We start from the raw sequence: 18074 nt of genomic DNA, 5'->3' as shown, positions 1-18074 counted from the left end.
ACCAAAACCCGAACAGTCATGGCCAAAACCTGACAAACATACTCTGTTTCATGGAAACATGGCTCTCTTGGGATATTCTGTCAGAATCGGTCCAGCCAGATGGGTTCTCAGTTCTTTGCGCAGACAGGAATAAATATCTCTCCGGGAAGCAGAAGGGCAGAGGTGTGTGTTTCATGATTAACGACTCGTGGTGTAATTGTAGTAACATACAGGAACTCAAGTCCTTCTGTTCACCCGACCTAGAATACCTCACAATCAAATGCCGACCGTATTATCTCCCAAGAGAATTTTCTTTGGTTATAGTCATGGCCGTGTATATCCCCCCTCAAGCCGATACCACGACGGCCCTCAAAGAACTTCACTGGACCTTATGCAAACTGGAAACCACATATCCTGAGGCAAAGCAAATTTGAGGACTAGACTGCCAAAGTTCTATCAACATATCGACTGTTGTACTCGCGCTGCTAAAATCCTCGACCATTGCTATTCAAACTTCCGGGATGGTTATAAGGCCCTCCCCCGCCCTCCTTTCGGCAATTGTGAGTACGACTCCATTTTGCTTCTCCCTTCCCATAGGCAGAAACTCAAACAGGAAGTACCCGTGCTAAGGACTATTCAACGCTGGTCTGACCAATCGGAATCCATGTTTCAAGATTGTTTTGATCACGCGGACTGGGACAGTCCTGAGTTTATCAGGAAGTGTTTAGGTGATGTTGTGCCCACTGTGACTATTAAAACCTACCCTAACCAGAAACCGTGGATAGACGGCAGCATTCGCGCAAATCTGAAAGCGTGAACCACCGCATTCAACAATGGCAAGGTGACTGGGAATATGGCAGAATACAAACAGTGTAGCTACTCACTCCGCAAGGCAATTACACTGGCAAAACAAAGTGGAGTCGCAATTCAACGGCTCAGACACGAGACGTATGTGGCAGGGTCTACAGACAATCACGGACTACAAAAAGAAAACCAGCCACGTCACCGACACCGACGTCTCGCTTCCAGGCAAGCTAAACACCTTCTTCGCCGGCTTTGAGGATAACACAGTGCCACTGACGAGGCCCAGTACCAAGGACTGTGGCCTCTCCTTCTCCATGGCTGACATGATTAAGACATTTAAGCATGTTAACCCCCGCAAGGCTGCCGGCCCAGACGGCATCCCTAGCCGCGTCCTCAGAGCATGCGCAGACCAGCTGGCTGGTGTGTTCATGGACATATTCAATCTCTCCCATCCCAGTCTGCTGTTGCCACATGCTTCAAGAGGGCCACCATTGTTCCTGTACCCAAGAAAGTAAAGGTAACTGAAGTAAATGACTATCGCCCTGTAGCACTCACCTCTGTCATCATGAAGTGCTTTGAGAGACTAGTCAAAGATCATATCACCTCAACCTTACCTGTCACCCTAGACACACTTCAATTTGCTTACCACCCCAATAGATCCACAGACGATGCAATTGCCATCACACTGCACAATGCCCTATCCCATCTGGACAAGAGGAATACCTATGTAAGAATGCTGTTCATTGACTATAGCTCAGCATTCAACACCATATTACCCTCAAAGCTCATCATTAAGCTCGAGGCCCTGGGTCTGAACCCCGCCCTGTGCAACTGGGTGCTGGACTTCCTGACGGGCCGCCCCCAGGTGGTGAAGGTAGGAAACAACATCTCCACTTCGCTGATCCTCAACACTGGGGCCCCACAAGGGTGTGTGCTCAGCCCCCTCCTGTACTCCCTGTTCACCCATGACTGGGTGGCCAAGCACGCCTCCAACTCAATCATCAAGTTTGCAGACGACACAGCAGTAGTAGGCTTGATTACCAACAATGACGAGACAGCCTACAGGGAGGAGGTGAGGGCTGTGGGAGTGTGGTGCCAGGAAAATAACCTCTCACTCAACATCAACAACATAGGAGATGATTTTGGGTCAGTACAGGTGCATCAAAGCTGGGACCGAGAGAATGAAAAACAGCTTCTATCTCAAGGCCATCAGACTGTTAAATAGCCATCACTAGCACATTAGAGGCTGCTGCTGCCTATTGAAATCACTGGCCACTTTAAGAAATGGAACACTAGTCACTTTATTAATGTTTACATATCTTGCACTACTCATCTCATATGTATATGCTGCATTCTATTCTATAATATTATTCTGTATCTTAATCCATGCCGCTCTGTCATTGCTTGTCCATATATATATTCTTAAATCCCATTCCTTAGTTTTTTGTGTGTATTGGGTATATGTTGTGAAATTGTTAGATATTACTGCACTGTCGGAGGTAGAAGCACAAGCATTTCGCTACACCCGCTATAACATCTACTAAACACGTGTATGTGACAAATGCTAAATAGAATTTGAATTGATTTGATTTGTGTATTTATCTTCTAATATTCTTACATCCGGAAGGCCATAGTGCCGGAAGACCTGCTGGAACAATGCCTCAGCGACCTGGAGAAAGGTAGGGAGACCAGAGAGAGAGAGATAAAACAGCAGGATTTAGAGAATCTGTCCACAACAACCGTAATAGCGGTGAAACCATCAGATGGGGGGAGATCATTAATGAAATCTATGGACAGATGGTACCAAGACCGCTGAGGCACGGGAAGGAGAAGGTGTTTCCCTGTTGGAGTGTGGCGGGGAGATTTGGTTTGGGCACATACGGAGTAGGAGTTGACATAGCGAGTGACGTCCTGCGCCAAGGTGGGCCACCAGTACTTTGCAGAGATGGATAGAATGGTGCGGGTGTCCAGCGGCGAGGGATGTGTGCGCCCAGGTCAACAGCCAATCCTTTACCCCCGTGGGGGCGTAGGTGCGCTCCAGAGGGCAGGTAGCAGGCGTGGGTTCCCTCTCCACTTCTACATCCCAAAGCATGGAGCCAACAATTCGGGAGTGGGGAATGATGTGCGCAATCAGGACAGGAACCACTCCCGAATCGTGGAGAAGGGACAGGGCATCGGCTTTGATGTTCTTTGAACCTGGGGGATATGACAGGGTGAAGTTGAATCTAGTGAAGTAAAGGGCCCACCTTGCTTGGCGCGGGTTCAGCCGCCATCGCTGTCCATATCTACTCCAAGTTCCGATGGTCAGTGAGGATGAGAAACTTCACCGCCAGAAGCTCCCGGTCGCCGACATCATAGTTCAAATGGCTCTCCTGTGAAGTAGTGATGCGCAATATACAGTGGGGAAATTTTTTATTCAGTCAGCCACCAATTGTGCAAGTTCTCCCACTTAAAAAGATGAGAGAGGCCTGTAATTTTCATCATAGGTAAACGTAGACTATGACAGACAAAATGAGGAAAAAAATCCAGAAAATCACATTGTAGGATTTTTAATGAATTTATTTGCAAATTATGGTGGAAAATAAGTATTTGGTCAATAACAAAAGTTTCTCAATACTTTGTTATATACCCTTTGTTGGCAATGACACAGGTCAAACGTTTTCTGTAAGTCTTCACAAGGTTTTCACACACTGTTGCTGGTATTTTGGCCCATTCCTCCATGCAGATCTCCTCTAGAGCAGTGATGTTTTGGGGCTGTCGCTGGGCAACACGGACTTTCAACTCCCTCCAAAGATTTTCTATGGGGTTGAGATCTGGAGACTGGCTAGGCCACTCCAGGACCTTGAAATGCTTCTTACGAAGCCACTCCTTCGTTGCCCGGGCAGTGTGTTTGGGATCATTGTCATGCTGAAAGACCCAGCCACGTTTCATCTTCAATGCCCTTGCTGATGGAAGGAGGTTTTCACTCAAAATCTCACGATACATGTCCCCATTCATTATTTCCTTTACACGGATCAGTCGTCCTGGTTCCTTTGCAGAAAAACAGCCCCAAAGCATGATATTTCCACCCCCATGCTTCACAGTAGGTATGGTGTTCTTTGGATGCAACTCAGCATTCTTTGTCCTCCAAACACGACGAGTTGAGTTTTTACCAAAAAGTTCTATTTTGGTTTCATCTGACCATATGACATTCTCCCAATCCTCTTCTGGATCATCCAAATGCACTCTAGCAAACTTCAGACGGGCCTGGACATGTACTGGCACTGCAGGATTTGAGTCCCTGGCGGCGTAGTGTGTTACTGATGGTAGGCTTTGTTACTTTGGTCCCAGCTCTCTGCAGGTCATTCACTAGGTCCCCCCGTGTGGTTCTGGGATTTTTGCTCACCGTTCTTGTGATCATTTTGACCCCACGGGGTGAGATCTTGCGTGGAGCCCCAGATCGAGGGAGATTATCAGTCGTCTTGTATGTCTTCCATTTCCTAATAATTGCTCCCACAGTTGATTTCTTCAAACCAAGCTGCTTACCTATTGCAGATTCAGTCTTCCCAGCCTGGTGCAGGTCTACAATTTTGTTTCTGGTGTCCTTTGACAGCTCTTTGGTCTTGGCCATAATGGAGTTTGGAGTGTGACTGTTTGAGGTTTTGGACAGGTGTCTTTTATACTGATAACAAGTTCAAACAGGTGCCATTAATACAGGTAACGAGTGGAGGACAGAGGAGCCTCTTAAAGAAGAAGTTACAGGTCTGTGAGAGCCAGAAATCTTGCTTGTTTGTAGGTGACCAAATACTTATTTTCCACCATAATTTGCAAATAAATTCATAAATAATCCTACAATGTGATTTTCTGGATTTTTTTCTTCTCAATTTGTCTATCATAGTTGACATGTACCTATGATGAAAATTACAGGCCTCTATCATATTTTTAAGTGGGAGAACTTGCACAATTGGTGGCTGACTAAATACTTTTTTTCCCCACTGTACGCCTAGTTTCCTGAAACGAGTCACATATTTTAACAAATGTGATCCGTTTCAGGAAGCTAGGCGTATGTCACACGTCACTACTTCACAGGAGAGGCATTTGAACATTTTTTTAATCAAAATGTGTTTTTGCCCAGAAATGCCTTCTGGAACAAGTTCACTTTCATGTGCCTTAATAACAAACTTGTATTCCATCTGTAAATACGAGTACAACATTTAAATTATGAGCTTAGTTGTTTAGCCACTGAAAAAGTCAGGAACCTTCCTGCTAGCCATGATTGGCTGAGCTAATGGAAGGGCTGGACATGCCGAGAAATGAGTTCGGATTGGTCTGCCATGTAGCATGCTTTTGTCTATAACATGAGCTGCTCAGTATGTATAGATAGTCCTTGCTACCGCAACTCTTTTGAAAGATATAATCTTAGCCATGAAGAACTGCAAAAGTGTTTCTACTGCTCAACAACATTGCTGCCCTGCATTTAGCAGGTGCTACCAACAAAGATCAGTGGGAAAAGTTTGTGATGGTCTACTAGTCCAGCTACATTTTCAGATATTATATGTTTCAAATGTTGGTTAGCTTTAGCTACCCGCAGATTCATACTACAGTATTTCATGCATGATGGCTAGATATGGCAATAATTTTGTATTTCAAGTAGTATGGGTTGGGATTATGGTTAATTGTCTATACAAAAGACTGCACTTCGCCAGATGATTACATGACCCATCAAGTTAGCCAGGTGTATTACATTATCTGGGGGTGGTTACAGCCATCTATTTTATTTCATAACACATGTACAATAGTGACCTATCCACTTAGCTAGATGTGCCTGGGGGGTGATTATAGCATTTCTTTCACATGACCTATCAATTTAGACAAGTGTGTCTAGTGTGGCAGACCAGGTGGTTTGATCAAGACATTTACACAGATCAGACACGGACACAAGTGTGATACTTCAGTTTCAAGGGTGTGTATTTAAAACAATAAAGAAAAAGAAAAGAAACCGGTTCCTCCAGGAGACCTCTTCCGGGTTACTGCCGTCTGGGTTCCGGGGAATTCTGTCTCCTCCTCTATACAGCAATAGTTGAATAGGATGGCATTGACTAGAATACAGTAAATACATATCAAATGAGTAAAACAGTATGTAAACATTATTTAAGTGACCAGAGTTCCATTATTGAAGGTGCAGGGTTGAGTAACCGGGTGGTAGCTGGCTAGTTACAGTGACTAAGTTCAGGGCAGGGTACTGGGTGGAGGCCGGCTAGTGATGGCTATTTAACAGTCTGATGGCCTTGAGACAGAAGCTGTTTTTCAGTCACTCGGTCCCAGCTTTGATGCACCTGTACTGACCTTGCCTTCTGGATGGTAATGGGTGAACAGGCCGTGGCTCGGGTGGTTGATGTCCTTGATGATCCTATTGGCCTTCCTGTGACATCGGGTGCTGTAGATGTCCTGGAGGGCAGGCAGTATGCAGTGATGCGTTGAACAGACCGCACCACCCTCTGGAGAGCCCTGTGGTTGCAGGTGGTGCAGTTGCCGTACCAGGCGGTGTTACAGCCCGACAGGATGCTCTCAATGGTGCATCTGAAAAAGTTTGTGAGGGTCTTAGGTTTAGTTCCTTTTGCTTTCTTGGGTACAGGAACAATGGTGGACATCTTGAAGCAAGTGGGACAGCAGACTGGGATAGGGAGAGATTGAATATGTCCGTAAACACTCCAGCCCACTGGTCTGCGCATGCTCTGAGGACGCGGCTAGGGATGCCGTCTGGCCCGGCAGCCTTGCGAGGGTTAACACGCTTAAACGTCTTACTCACGTCAGCTACGGAGAATGAGAGCCCACAGTCCTTGGGTAAAAAAAGAGCGGGCGAAGAAGGTGTTTAGCTTGTCTGGGAGCAAGACCTCGGTGTCCGCGACGTGGCTGGTTTTCCCTTTGTAATCTGTGATTGAATGGAGTCCCTGCCACATACATCTCGTGTCTGAGCCGTTGAATTGCGACTCCACTTTGTCTCTGTACTGACATTTTGCCTGTTTGATTGACTTACGGAGGGCTTAATGCACTGTTTGTATTCAACCATATTACCAGTCACCTTGCCGTAGTTAAATGTGGTGGTTAACACTTTCAGTGTCCCAAGCTACAATAAATGCGGCCTCAGGATATGCAGTTTCCAGTTTGCACAAAGTCCAGTGTAGTTCCTTGAGGGCCGTCGTGGTATCGGCTTGAGGGGGAATATACACGGCTGTGACGATAACCGAAGAGAATTCTCTTGGGAGGTAATACGGTCAGCATTTGATTGTGAGGTATTCTAGGTAGGGTGAACAAAAGGACTTGAGTTCCTGTATGTTACACAATTACACCATGAGTAGTTAATCATGAAACATACACCTCCGCCTTTCTTCTTCCCGGAGAGTTCTTTATTCCTGTCTGCGCGATGTACTGAGAACCCAGCTGGCTGTATGGACAGAGACAGTATATCTGGAGAGAGCCATGATTCCATGAAACAGAGTATGTTACAGTCCCTGATGTCTCTCTTGAAGGAGATCCTCGCCCTGAGCTCGTCTACTTTATTGTCCAGGGATTGAACATTAGCGAGTAATATACTCGGAAGCGGTGGATGGTGTGCACGCATCCTGAGTCAGACTAGAAGTCCATTCCGAATACCTCCTCTCTGCCGGCGGCATCTTGGAGCAGCCTCTGGAATAAGTTAAATTGCCTTGGGGGGTACGAACAAAGGATCCAATTCGGAAAAGTCGTATTTCTGGTTGGAATGCTGGTGAGTTACCGCCGCTCTGATATCCAAAAGTTATTTCCAGCTGTATGTAATAACACAAAAAAACGGTCTGGGCTAATAATGTAAGAAATATCACCGCAAAGTTTCTTAGGAACTACAAACAGAAATGTCTATCGGCACCATCGTGTTATTATTGCACATAGAGTGAGTCCATGCAACTTATTATGTGACCTTTTAAGTACATTTTTACTCCAGAACTTATGTAGGATTGCCATAATAAAGAGGTTAGAATACTTATTGACTCAAGACATTTTAGCTTTTCCTTTTTTTATTAATTTTGTTAAAACAAAGACGAAAAACATAATTCCACATTAAGGGGTATTGTGTATAGGCCAGTGACAAAAAAGCTACTTTTTTTATTCAAGCTGTAACACAACAAGATATGGTTAAAAGTCAAGGGGTGTGAATACTTTCTTAAGGCACTCTATTCAGACCCATTCCCTTTCCAAATTTGTTTTACGTTACAGCCTTATTGTAAAATTGATTAAATAACACATATTCCTCATCAATCTATACACAATACCCCATAATGACAAATCGAAAACAGGTTTTTGCAGATGTATTAAAAATAAAAAAACTGAAATACCTTATTTACATAAGTATTCAGACCCTTTGCTGTGAGACTCGAAATTGAGCTCAGGTGCATCTTGTTTCCATTGATCTTCCTTGAGATGTTTCTACAACTTGATTAGAGTACCTGTGTTAAATTAAATTGATTGGACATGATTTGGAAAGGCACACACCTGTCTATATAAGGTCCCTCAATTGACAGTGCATGTCAGAGCAAAAACAAAGCCATGAAGTCGAAGGAATTGTCCGTAGAGCTCTGAGACAGGATGTGTCAAGGCACAGATCTGGGAAGGGTACCAAAAAATGTCTGCATCATTGAAGATCCCCAAGAACACAGTGGCCTCCAACATTCTTTAATGGAAGAAGTTTGGAACCTCCAAGACTCTTCCTAGAGCTGGCCGTCCGGCCAAACTGAGCAATCGGGGGAGAAGGGCCTTGGTCAGGGAGGTGACCAAGAACCCGATGGTCACTCTGACAGAGCTCCAGAGTTCCTCTGTGGAGATGGGAGAACCTTCCAGAAGGACAATCTCTCTGCAGCACTCCACCAATCAGGCCTTCATGGTAGAGTGGCCAGACAGAAGCCACTTCTCAGTAAAAGGCACATGACAGCCCGCTTGGAGTTTTCCAAAAGGCACCCAAAGGACTCTCAGACCATGAGAAACAAGATTCTCTGGTCTGATGAAACCAAGATTGAACTATTTGGCCTGAATGCCAGACATGGGCCACCCATGTCATACATTTATGAAGTTCTATTTCAAATACTAATTTCGATGTCTCACTATGGAATTCGCTCAGCGGATCACTGACGGCTCGAAGAACCAATCACACAACGTCTGTTGGAGACTGTCGAGTGGCGAATGAGGTGAGCCCCTCTCCTCCTTCTAATGCGCCACTTGCCCCTCCTCTGGTCATTCTCGCCTCTCTTCCTTACGGAAGAGATCACTGCGCTCCTGAAGCTCTCCTCAGCACGACTAGATCCCTGTCTTCCTACTGAACTGTTATCAGGCGAACCGTGAGATTAACGCTGCCGAACATAGGACCTCAGCTCCTGTCAATAGTGTTGAGTACTGACCGAAAGGAAAGTTTTGCTTAAAGTAGAATTTATTTTCTACTCCTCAGTCTCTGGTGGTAGCTAGTGTCACACAGCTAGCTATCGAGACTTGGTTAGCCAATGCCGCAAGGCTTTAGTTAACTTGGCTAGCCAACTGGAACGCTAGCTAACCACACAAACAAAGGGCTAGCTCATGCAGCAAAGCTAACCTGGCTATCTCACTGGAAAGCAAGCTAACCACACCAGCATTACTACAAAAAATATTGCTAGCTCCCTTCTTTCATCTAGTTTTAAAAAATCCCCATTAAAAACTGTCTGTTTAACCTAGAGATATCTGTTTTTGCATTGGATGCATCTTAATACACTGCATCTGCCGATGTCGCTCTTCCGCATCTGCGATGAAAGGTGGCAGAGCTACAGCGGTGCTTGTCAGACCATGCGACATCCCGAAAATCGGTCTTCTCACGAAAACGTCTGTAGTGCCCAAACGGTTTGGCCCACAAAAAAATGATGACACCTCTCACGAACACGATGGTGTTGTCCGTTTTGCTCTACGACCCCCTACAAGCGTCACGGGACTTGTCTGAAGTCGGTACTGTAGATCTTCCAACTTACAATTTACATAACATTTTAGTCATTTAGCAGACACTCTTATCCAGAGCGACTTACAGTTAGTGAGTGCATACATTTATTAATTTCTTCATACAACTTCTGTCTGTAGCATCAGAACAGTTTGGGCTACACACTAATTTGACCACTCTATGGAAAAGGTGAATCTCTCACGAACACGTACATGTTGGTTGTTTTGCTCTAGGACAAACACAAGACTCGTGTAACGATAACTCGGTACAACTAAAACAAATTATGGGGTTAAATTGATGCTGTTGGGACTACCCTGGTTTCAGAGAGCATGTCTGTGATACGGGAGTTGGCCATATCCCATAGTGAGACATTGAAACAAGTATTTTAAATAAAATGTAGGGTTACTTGAATAACTCCGGTTCTATGAGAATATGAGTGAGATGTCTCACCCAAGAGCACTTGGGGAAGGAAGAGAGGCATGCTTGAGAATGACAGGGGTGAGTGGTGCCTTATAAGGAGGAGAGAGGCTCACCTCATTTCCACTCGACCTGTCTGTCTAAAACAGACGTTGTGTGATTGGTTCTTTGAGCTGTCAGTGATCCGCTGAGCGAATCCCAGGCTTATGCAAGTAACCCTAAGTTTTACCGACTAGATGTCACTGCACCTTTGTTGATGCATACTGTCCTCAGTGTCGGAGCCTCTGAGGGGTGATGCTGTTGGGGCTACCCTGGCATCGAAGAGCATGTCTGCGATATGGGAGTTGGCCATATCCGATTGTGAAACGAGTATTTGAAAGAGAACGTAGGGTTACTTGCATAACCCCAGTTCTCTGATAACATGAGTGAGATGTATCACCGCATTTACCTGCTGGCAAGAGCACAAGGAAGAGAGGCGTGCTTGAGAATGATCTGAGGATGGGCGAGTGGCTCCTTATAAAGAAGGAGGGGCTCACCTCATTCGCCACTCGACCTGTGTGTCTCCGACAGACGTTGTGTGATCTGCCTGGAGCGAATCCCATTGTGAGAACCGTCTCACATCTCATCTCAGAGAACCGGGATTATGCGAGTAACCCTACGTTTTTACCTATAGCTATGATAACCATCTCTCTCTGTGCAAAGTCTTACTGTAGCCTAAATGTCAAAAGCTGCCTGTACTATTGGTAGACTGGCTGAAGGACCATGGAAAATAGGAGACCTTAATAAATCGGTCTCCAAAGACCACTCTAGAGGTGCAAGGGCAATCCAAAGATTGATATATTTTTTAACAGCTACAGCTAAATCATGCTCTGGGAGGCAACTCTATGACTTGGTTTTACCAGAGATCGATGTTTTACAATACACTTCACATTGTATAAATGTGTTAGTTTCCTCAGTCTTCCCAACCATCAGTCTTGTGAACACTATTCCTTAGCAGTGGGAAAAAAAGCACCCCATCCATTCATCCACTTGAAAATGATATCCTCCTGATCAGGGTTGGGTAGGTTACTTTCTAAATGTAATCCGTTAAAGTTACTAGTTACCTGTCCAAAATTGTAATCAGTAACGTAACTTTTGGATTACCCAAACTCAGTAACGTAATCTGATTACATTTAGTTACTTTTAGATTACTTTCCCCTTAAGAGGCATTAAAAGAAGAAAACAATGAATATGATCAATTGAACGACATCTGTTGCAGGATAAATCAATGTTAAAGTTGACATATATGGCCATAAATGGATGTTGCATTTTACTGTATGGGTTGGTTATGTAGGCTTCTTCTAACCCATTGAGTTTTACTACAGATAATAATTTGATTAGATTATATCTTTACATTAAAAACCAATTTCTGTCAGATTTCCAGTCATTCCAATTAATGTAATACCCCTTGCTCTTTAAGAATGGGACTTGGAAATATGGAAGTATAGATTAGCCAAATTGTTTTACCTGAGAATAACCTAAAAACTAAGGACATACAGTATTAGCCTGCCCTACTCAATTGTTTATGATTATGTTGTCTTGGAGGACTGATTGGGCTCAATGCTCTGAGTTGAAAAATAAATGCTGGACTACCAAAAACTGCTATTTGCATGTGAAAATGCATGACAAATGCTGCATTTGCTATAGGCCTGTTGTTTACGTTTTTGTTGTTGACATGTTGATATCTTGATAATTTGCAGCTGTTTAATGGGCAAATCCACAGTTGAAACAATAACAAAGCCGATACCCCGCCTCTGTTTTGGTAAAAAGCTAAATGATAGGCCTGGAGAAATGTAACCTCTGAGATTAATAGACAAAGCTATGTATACAAAGACTGACCATCCATGATATCAAAATGATTGTTTTAACAATGTTTTGAGGCTATACAATGTTTGTTTACATTTACAATGTTTCCAAACATTGGATAAAAACAAGCTTATATTTTGGGTTTTCATGGGGTGCGACAGTTGAACTAAGCTCATGATGCATTTATTAGTTATATTCTTCAAGAATCAATGGGTATTATATCATTAATTTATAAGTTCAAAAATGGATGTAGCATCTACAGATTGCCCCTTTAAGTCTATCAAACGTGTGTTCGTTAGGCCTATGGACATTTATTTTTGAATCAGCACAAATTAGATTGAGCAATAAAAACCCCACTCATGGTCTTCTTAAATTAAACTTGTTTTTGACAGTATAGAACACAATACCACAGAGGAGTTTAGAAGGTAGGAATACCCTCAAACTTTAATTCCATAGGTTGGGATCCGCACTATGCAGCTGTTGCAAGAGCGCATTTTTCACTCGCTGTCCACTGGTCGCAAAAACAATAATTGATAAGCTGCTTACATTTCTTCAATTCAACCATTATTGGGTTGAAATACACATATACTTTTGTGAACAGCCTCCACAACAACCACAATCTGTAAGGCGCAAATAGCTAAATGAGAGAGTAGCAGTGTAATTCACATCAATGCACTGTCAAAAACAAGAGATATCGTATCGCCCATAGGCTACATCCTTAACTCCAAGCGTTTATTCAAGTTGGATAATCCTTGCATGACGACAGCAGTTGCATCATTGGAAGACATAACTTGTACTACAAAAGCCTATTCCTGCTCTTTTCCCGCAATCTAACAAAATCATTTGGTGTGTCATTCTAGTGGTCTCTGACTTGTGGTCAGACTTGTTCAGGCAGAACAAATTTTAATTGTGCCTTTTTTCAATGCTGATTTGAATGTCATTCAGAAAACAGAAAGGTGTCAAATATTCTTTTTCTGCAAACATCCTTTCTGAATGTAAAAGTAATCCTATAAGTAATCATCTCATTTTCAAAAGTATCTGTAATCAGATTACAATATTTTTCTGGTAAAGTAACGGATTACAGTTAGTTTTTTTGGTATTCCGTTACTCCATAACCATGCTGCTGATTACTAGAGAACGTTCAGTGCAGTACAGTATACATTTGATTTGATTTAGAGAACAGTCACATATGGCCGTGCCAGCACCTTGCTGCCTGGGCTGGGGGCACTGTTTGTTCTTATGTACTCTGGATTGGAGCCGTGTCGTGAACCTTGATTCTATATAATAGCAGCAGACCAATATATTATCACCCCCCTGCCAGTCCTGCCACAGAGCAGAAGAGCACCATGGGAGGAAACAGGACAAAGGTATTCACAGGGACATAGACATGTTTTTGCTCTCCTGCTTCTTACCTGTTTATTAATTTTTAATTTAACCTTTATTTAACCAGGTATGTCATTGAGAATGACAGTGACTTGGTACTAGAGCCAGTAAAGTATTTACCTGTCTCCAGGGCAACACTAACCTGCAATCCTCTTGAGCTTCTCTTGTGGTCCCATTCTGGCATCTGTAGGGAAAACAGAGGGAGGAAGAAATTACAAAACTTTACTTTACATTTACATGTTAGTCATATAGCAGACACTCTTATCCAGAGCGACATTCAATCATTGCATTCTACTTCTCAATTTAAGTGAGTAAAATAGCCACAACAACCACAATCACTTGAACTCTGAAAAGAACACGAAAAGCCTCCTCCACCAATGCTTCAGAACGGCTGAACAAAGCTAAATAATGAAAGGCAGAAACAGTAAGAGAAAAGGACACACATAAGCACTCTTATTTTGTATTTGTTTAAAAAAAAAAGTTGTTGGATTTCACCCCCTTTTTGTGGTATCCAATTGGTAGTTACAGTCTTGTCCCAACTCCCGTACGGACACGGGAGAGGCGAAGGTCAAGAGTCGTGCGTCCTCCGAAACACAACCCAACCGAGCGGCACTGCCCGCTTAACCTGGAAGCCAGCCGCACCAATGTGCCGGAGGAAACACTGTACACCTGGCGACCGAGTCAGCGTGCACTGCGCCCAGCCCACCACAGGAGTCGCTATTGCGCGATGGGACAATTGTGCGCCGCCCCATGGGTCTCCCAGTCGCGGCCGGCTGCGACAGAGCCTGGACTCGAACCAGGATCTCTAGTGGCACAGCTAGCGCTGCGATGCAGTGCCTTAGACCACTGCGTCACTCGGGAGGCCCCAAGCACTGGGCTTTTCAATTTCACAGTCAGGTTTAGGTTTACCTCGGTTCCTTTCGCAGCCTAATGGCCTGGTGGAGCCTGATGACTGTTATATACTCTAATGAACATGGCTATGTGTGTGTGTCCTCCCACAGGCCTCGTAAAGCCATTTTCCACTTCCCTAGGAGTCACACAGCCAGCGCGTCACCCAGCTCAGTACCGCTGTCACCAATCACACGCTGTCGCTGTCTATCTCAGCCACAGAACAAACACACACAAACACACACGCACATACACAGAAGCAACATTTCAAGTTCCAACGTACGCACACAAAGAGCTCCAAAGCCACCCAAGTCTGACATATTGCAGCTGTAGACATGGCGAAGTGGAGAGTGGGAGGTGGAGAGTTCTGGTGCATAAGGAGCTATATTGATAATTCAAGTTTAATTTATTGTGGAAATGGAGTAGTTAGTTTGCACCACTATATATTGTACAGTTAGCTAGCAATACTGTGTAGGCCCTACTTTAGGCTACAGTTTAGCAACAATGTGTACTAAAAGGCTGTGTGTGTGTGTGTGTGTGCGTGCGTGAGTGTGTGTGTGTGTAACAAGCTCTCACAGTCTCACTTCAGAATCTGACGTTTGTCCATAAACGTCAAATTTCAAAAGGTTAAGTTTAGGCATTAATTCCGAATGGTTAAGGTAAGGGTTAACGTTTGGGATAGGGTTAAAAGAACAACAACTTGACGGTGTAAGTTTAGGCATTTATTCTGAATGGTTAATTTAAGGGTTAAGGTTTGAGATAGGGTTAAATCTCTTTTTTTTTTACGAGTGCCTAGCACTGGCATTGAACACGCGACTCATGGAGCCGGAGCTCGCGCCCTAGCAAACCGCAAGCTTACTTGTTGGTAATAGCGCTTACCGTTGCCCCTAGTGGCCAGTTTTGAAGTAATCTCCTGTGCGCAGGCCTAGGCTACATCTTGATTTACCCAGTTTATCAATAGAGATTTACCATTCAAATAAATTATTACCAATATGTAGTTTGATTGGAAAAACAAAGTAAAATGTATTCATTAATGCATACATGGCTGTCTCTGAAAAATGTTAACGTAAAAAAATGCAAATGATATTGAACTCAACCTGCTAGAGGTTTTCTTGTTGAGACTGAGTGGGGGGAAAACAGCTGCGGGCAAGGTTCTGACAGATGGGTGTCTCTTGGTGGTGGCAAGGACACACTCAAGAAACACCCACATCAAACCACACCCCCAAGCAAACTCACGTTTGGCTTTTGTCATGGCTGCCAGCATTTATTGAGGAGCAAGCCATAAAACGAGGCCAAAACAGCGGGTGCAGTTCCCCTTTAAAGTGACATTGGGACAGACGGCTAAAGACAGCCTGGAGACTTCATGTCCTAGGATGTGGCAGAGATTAGGAAGAAAGTGTCCTCAGTGGCCCTGGGGACACTCAGGGCCAGCTGCCCCCTTTACACACACACAAGCACTTGTACATGCACACGCACGGACGCCCGACGACACACACTCACAAACACGCAGACCTTATGGCCCCTGGAAGAACATGCCCGGGCCCTGAGGGGTTCCAGATGTTCACTAGGCTTAACTAAATGTTTAATTGATTCTGTCGATAAGAAAGTAGCCTTTACTCAGGCATGCATGTCTCTAAAGGGTGAACCAACCAGGGTGTCATGCAGGTCACCTCAGTTTTTTTCCAAAGCCATCAGTGCCCCCTCAAAACAATGAGGTGTATGGTGCCTCTGGAACCCATGGCTGAACTTTTGACTTGCTCCTACCTACCTACTCAGAAATATTACATTACTGGATCATAATAAGACAATAAATCTCCTTTAATCTTATACGGCGGAGCCCCAGCCTCATAACAATTATTTTAGCCTGATTGAGTGTCATGTTTTGCACATAGCTACCACCGAGACTGACATGCATGGTCTGCGTCCCAAATGCTACCCAATCCCTATACAGAGCACTACTTTTGACCAGGGCCTTTAGGGAATAGGGTGCCATTTGTATTTCTAAGCTTCCATCTCTAAACACTCAAAACAGTGTGTTCCTGAGAGGTTGGTCTCAATTCCCTATAAATCAGAACTCCTATTACTATAAACGATGAAGGTATTGCCAGACCTGGCCTGGTTGAACTATCTTACCACATAATGTCTCTAGCATAGGCTGCAACAAAAGACCGCAACTTCTGCTAAGTTATTATTGATCTCAGTAGGTGCACTGTAGCTTTAACACAAAAAGAAATCTATTTGGACGATCTACTGCATTGGGCTCTCTAACTGTCTGTCTGTCTCAAAACCCTCAAGGGTGTCCATGAACAACGTTGAGATTTCGAAGAACTCAATCATGTGTGGTTTTATCTCTTTAGGCTATGAGCCTGTGAAACTGTTGTCAGATGGTTCTAGAAGCAGGGTATATATACAGTGGGGAGAACAAGTATTTGATACACTGCTGATTTTGCAAGTTTTCCTACTTACAAAGCATATAGAGGTCTTTAATTTATATCATAGGTACACTTCAACTGTGAGAGACGGAATCTAAAACAAAAATCCAGAAAATCACATTGTATGATTTTTAAGTAATTAATTTGCATTTTATTGCATGACATAAGTATTTGATACATCAGAAAAGCAGAACTTAATATTTGGTACATAAACCTTTTGTTTGCAATTACAGAGATCATATGATTCCTCTAGGTCTTGACCAGGTTTGCACACACTGCAGCAGGGATTTTGGCCCACTCCTCCATACAGACCTTCTCCTGATCCTTCAGGTTTCGGGGCTGTCGCTGGGCAATACAGACTTTCAGCTCCCTCCAAAGATTTTCTATTGGGTTCAGGTCTGGAGACTGGCTAGGCCACTCCAGGACCTTGAGATGCTTCTTACGGAGCCACCCCTTAGTTGCCCTGGCTGTGTGTTTCGGGTCGTTGTCATGCTGGAAGACCCAGCCACGACCCATCTTCAATGCTCTTACTGAGGGAAGGAGGTTGTTGGCCAAGATCTCGCGATACATGGCCCCATCCATCCTCCCCTCAATACGGTGCAGTCGCCCTGTCCCCTTTGCAGAAAAGCATCCCCAAAGAATGATGTTTCCACCTCCATGCTTCACGGTTGGGATGGTGTTTTGGGGGTTGTACTCATCCTTCTTTTTCCTCCAAACACGGCGAGTGGAGTTTAGACCAAAAAGCTCTATTTTTGTCTCATCAGACCACATGACCTTCTCCCATTCCTCCTCTGGATCATCCAGATGGTCATTGGCAAACTTCAGACGGGCCTGGACATGCGCTGGCTTGAGCAGGGGGACCTTGCGTGCGCTGCAGGATTTTAATCCATGACGGCATAGTGTGTTACTAATGGTTTTCTTTGAGACTGTGGTCCCAGCTCTCTTCAGGTCATTGACCAGGTCCTGCCGTGTAGTTCTGGGCTGATTCCTCACCTTTCTCATGATCATTGATGCCCCACGAGGTGAGATCTTGCATGGAGCCCCAGACCGAGGGTGATTGACCGTCATCTTGAACTTCTTCCATTTTCTAATAATTGCGCCAACAGTTGTTGCCTTCTCACCAAGCTGCTTGCCTATTGTCCTGTAGCCCATCCCAGCCTTGTGCAGGTCTACAATTTTATCCCTGATGTCCTTACACAGCTCTCTGGTCTTGGCCATTGTGGAGAGGTTGGAGTCTGTTTGATTGAGTGTGTGGACAGGTGTCTTTTATACAGGTAATGAGTTCAAACAGGTGCAGTTAATACAGGTAATGAGTGGAGAACAGGAGGGCTTCTTAAAGAAAAACTAACAGGTCTGTGAGA

General features: G+C 44.2%; 1 protein-coding gene across 1 annotated transcript in view; it reads right to left on the bottom strand.

The window, feature by feature from the left end:
- LOC311137003 (cGMP-inhibited 3',5'-cyclic phosphodiesterase 3A-like) overlaps positions 1–18074 on the bottom strand; it is a gene marked incomplete at both ends in the record, with an annotated part of 393392 nt that overhangs the window by 87410 nt on the left and 287908 nt on the right. Inside the window, one exon of the mRNA XM_084171331.1 lies at positions 13536–13577. Within this exon, the coding sequence (XP_084027457.1) occupies positions 13536–13577 (42 nt within the window). The remainder of the gene's footprint in view (positions 1–13535; positions 13578–18074) is intronic.

This window comes from Coregonus lavaretus, assembly GCF_964263955.1.
Source record: "Coregonus lavaretus genome assembly, chromosome: 11".
Taxonomy (NCBI): domain Eukaryota; kingdom Metazoa; phylum Chordata; class Actinopteri; order Salmoniformes; family Salmonidae; genus Coregonus; species Coregonus lavaretus.
Note: the sequence above shows the minus strand (reverse complement) of the source record. Positions and strands in the feature narration are given on the sequence as shown.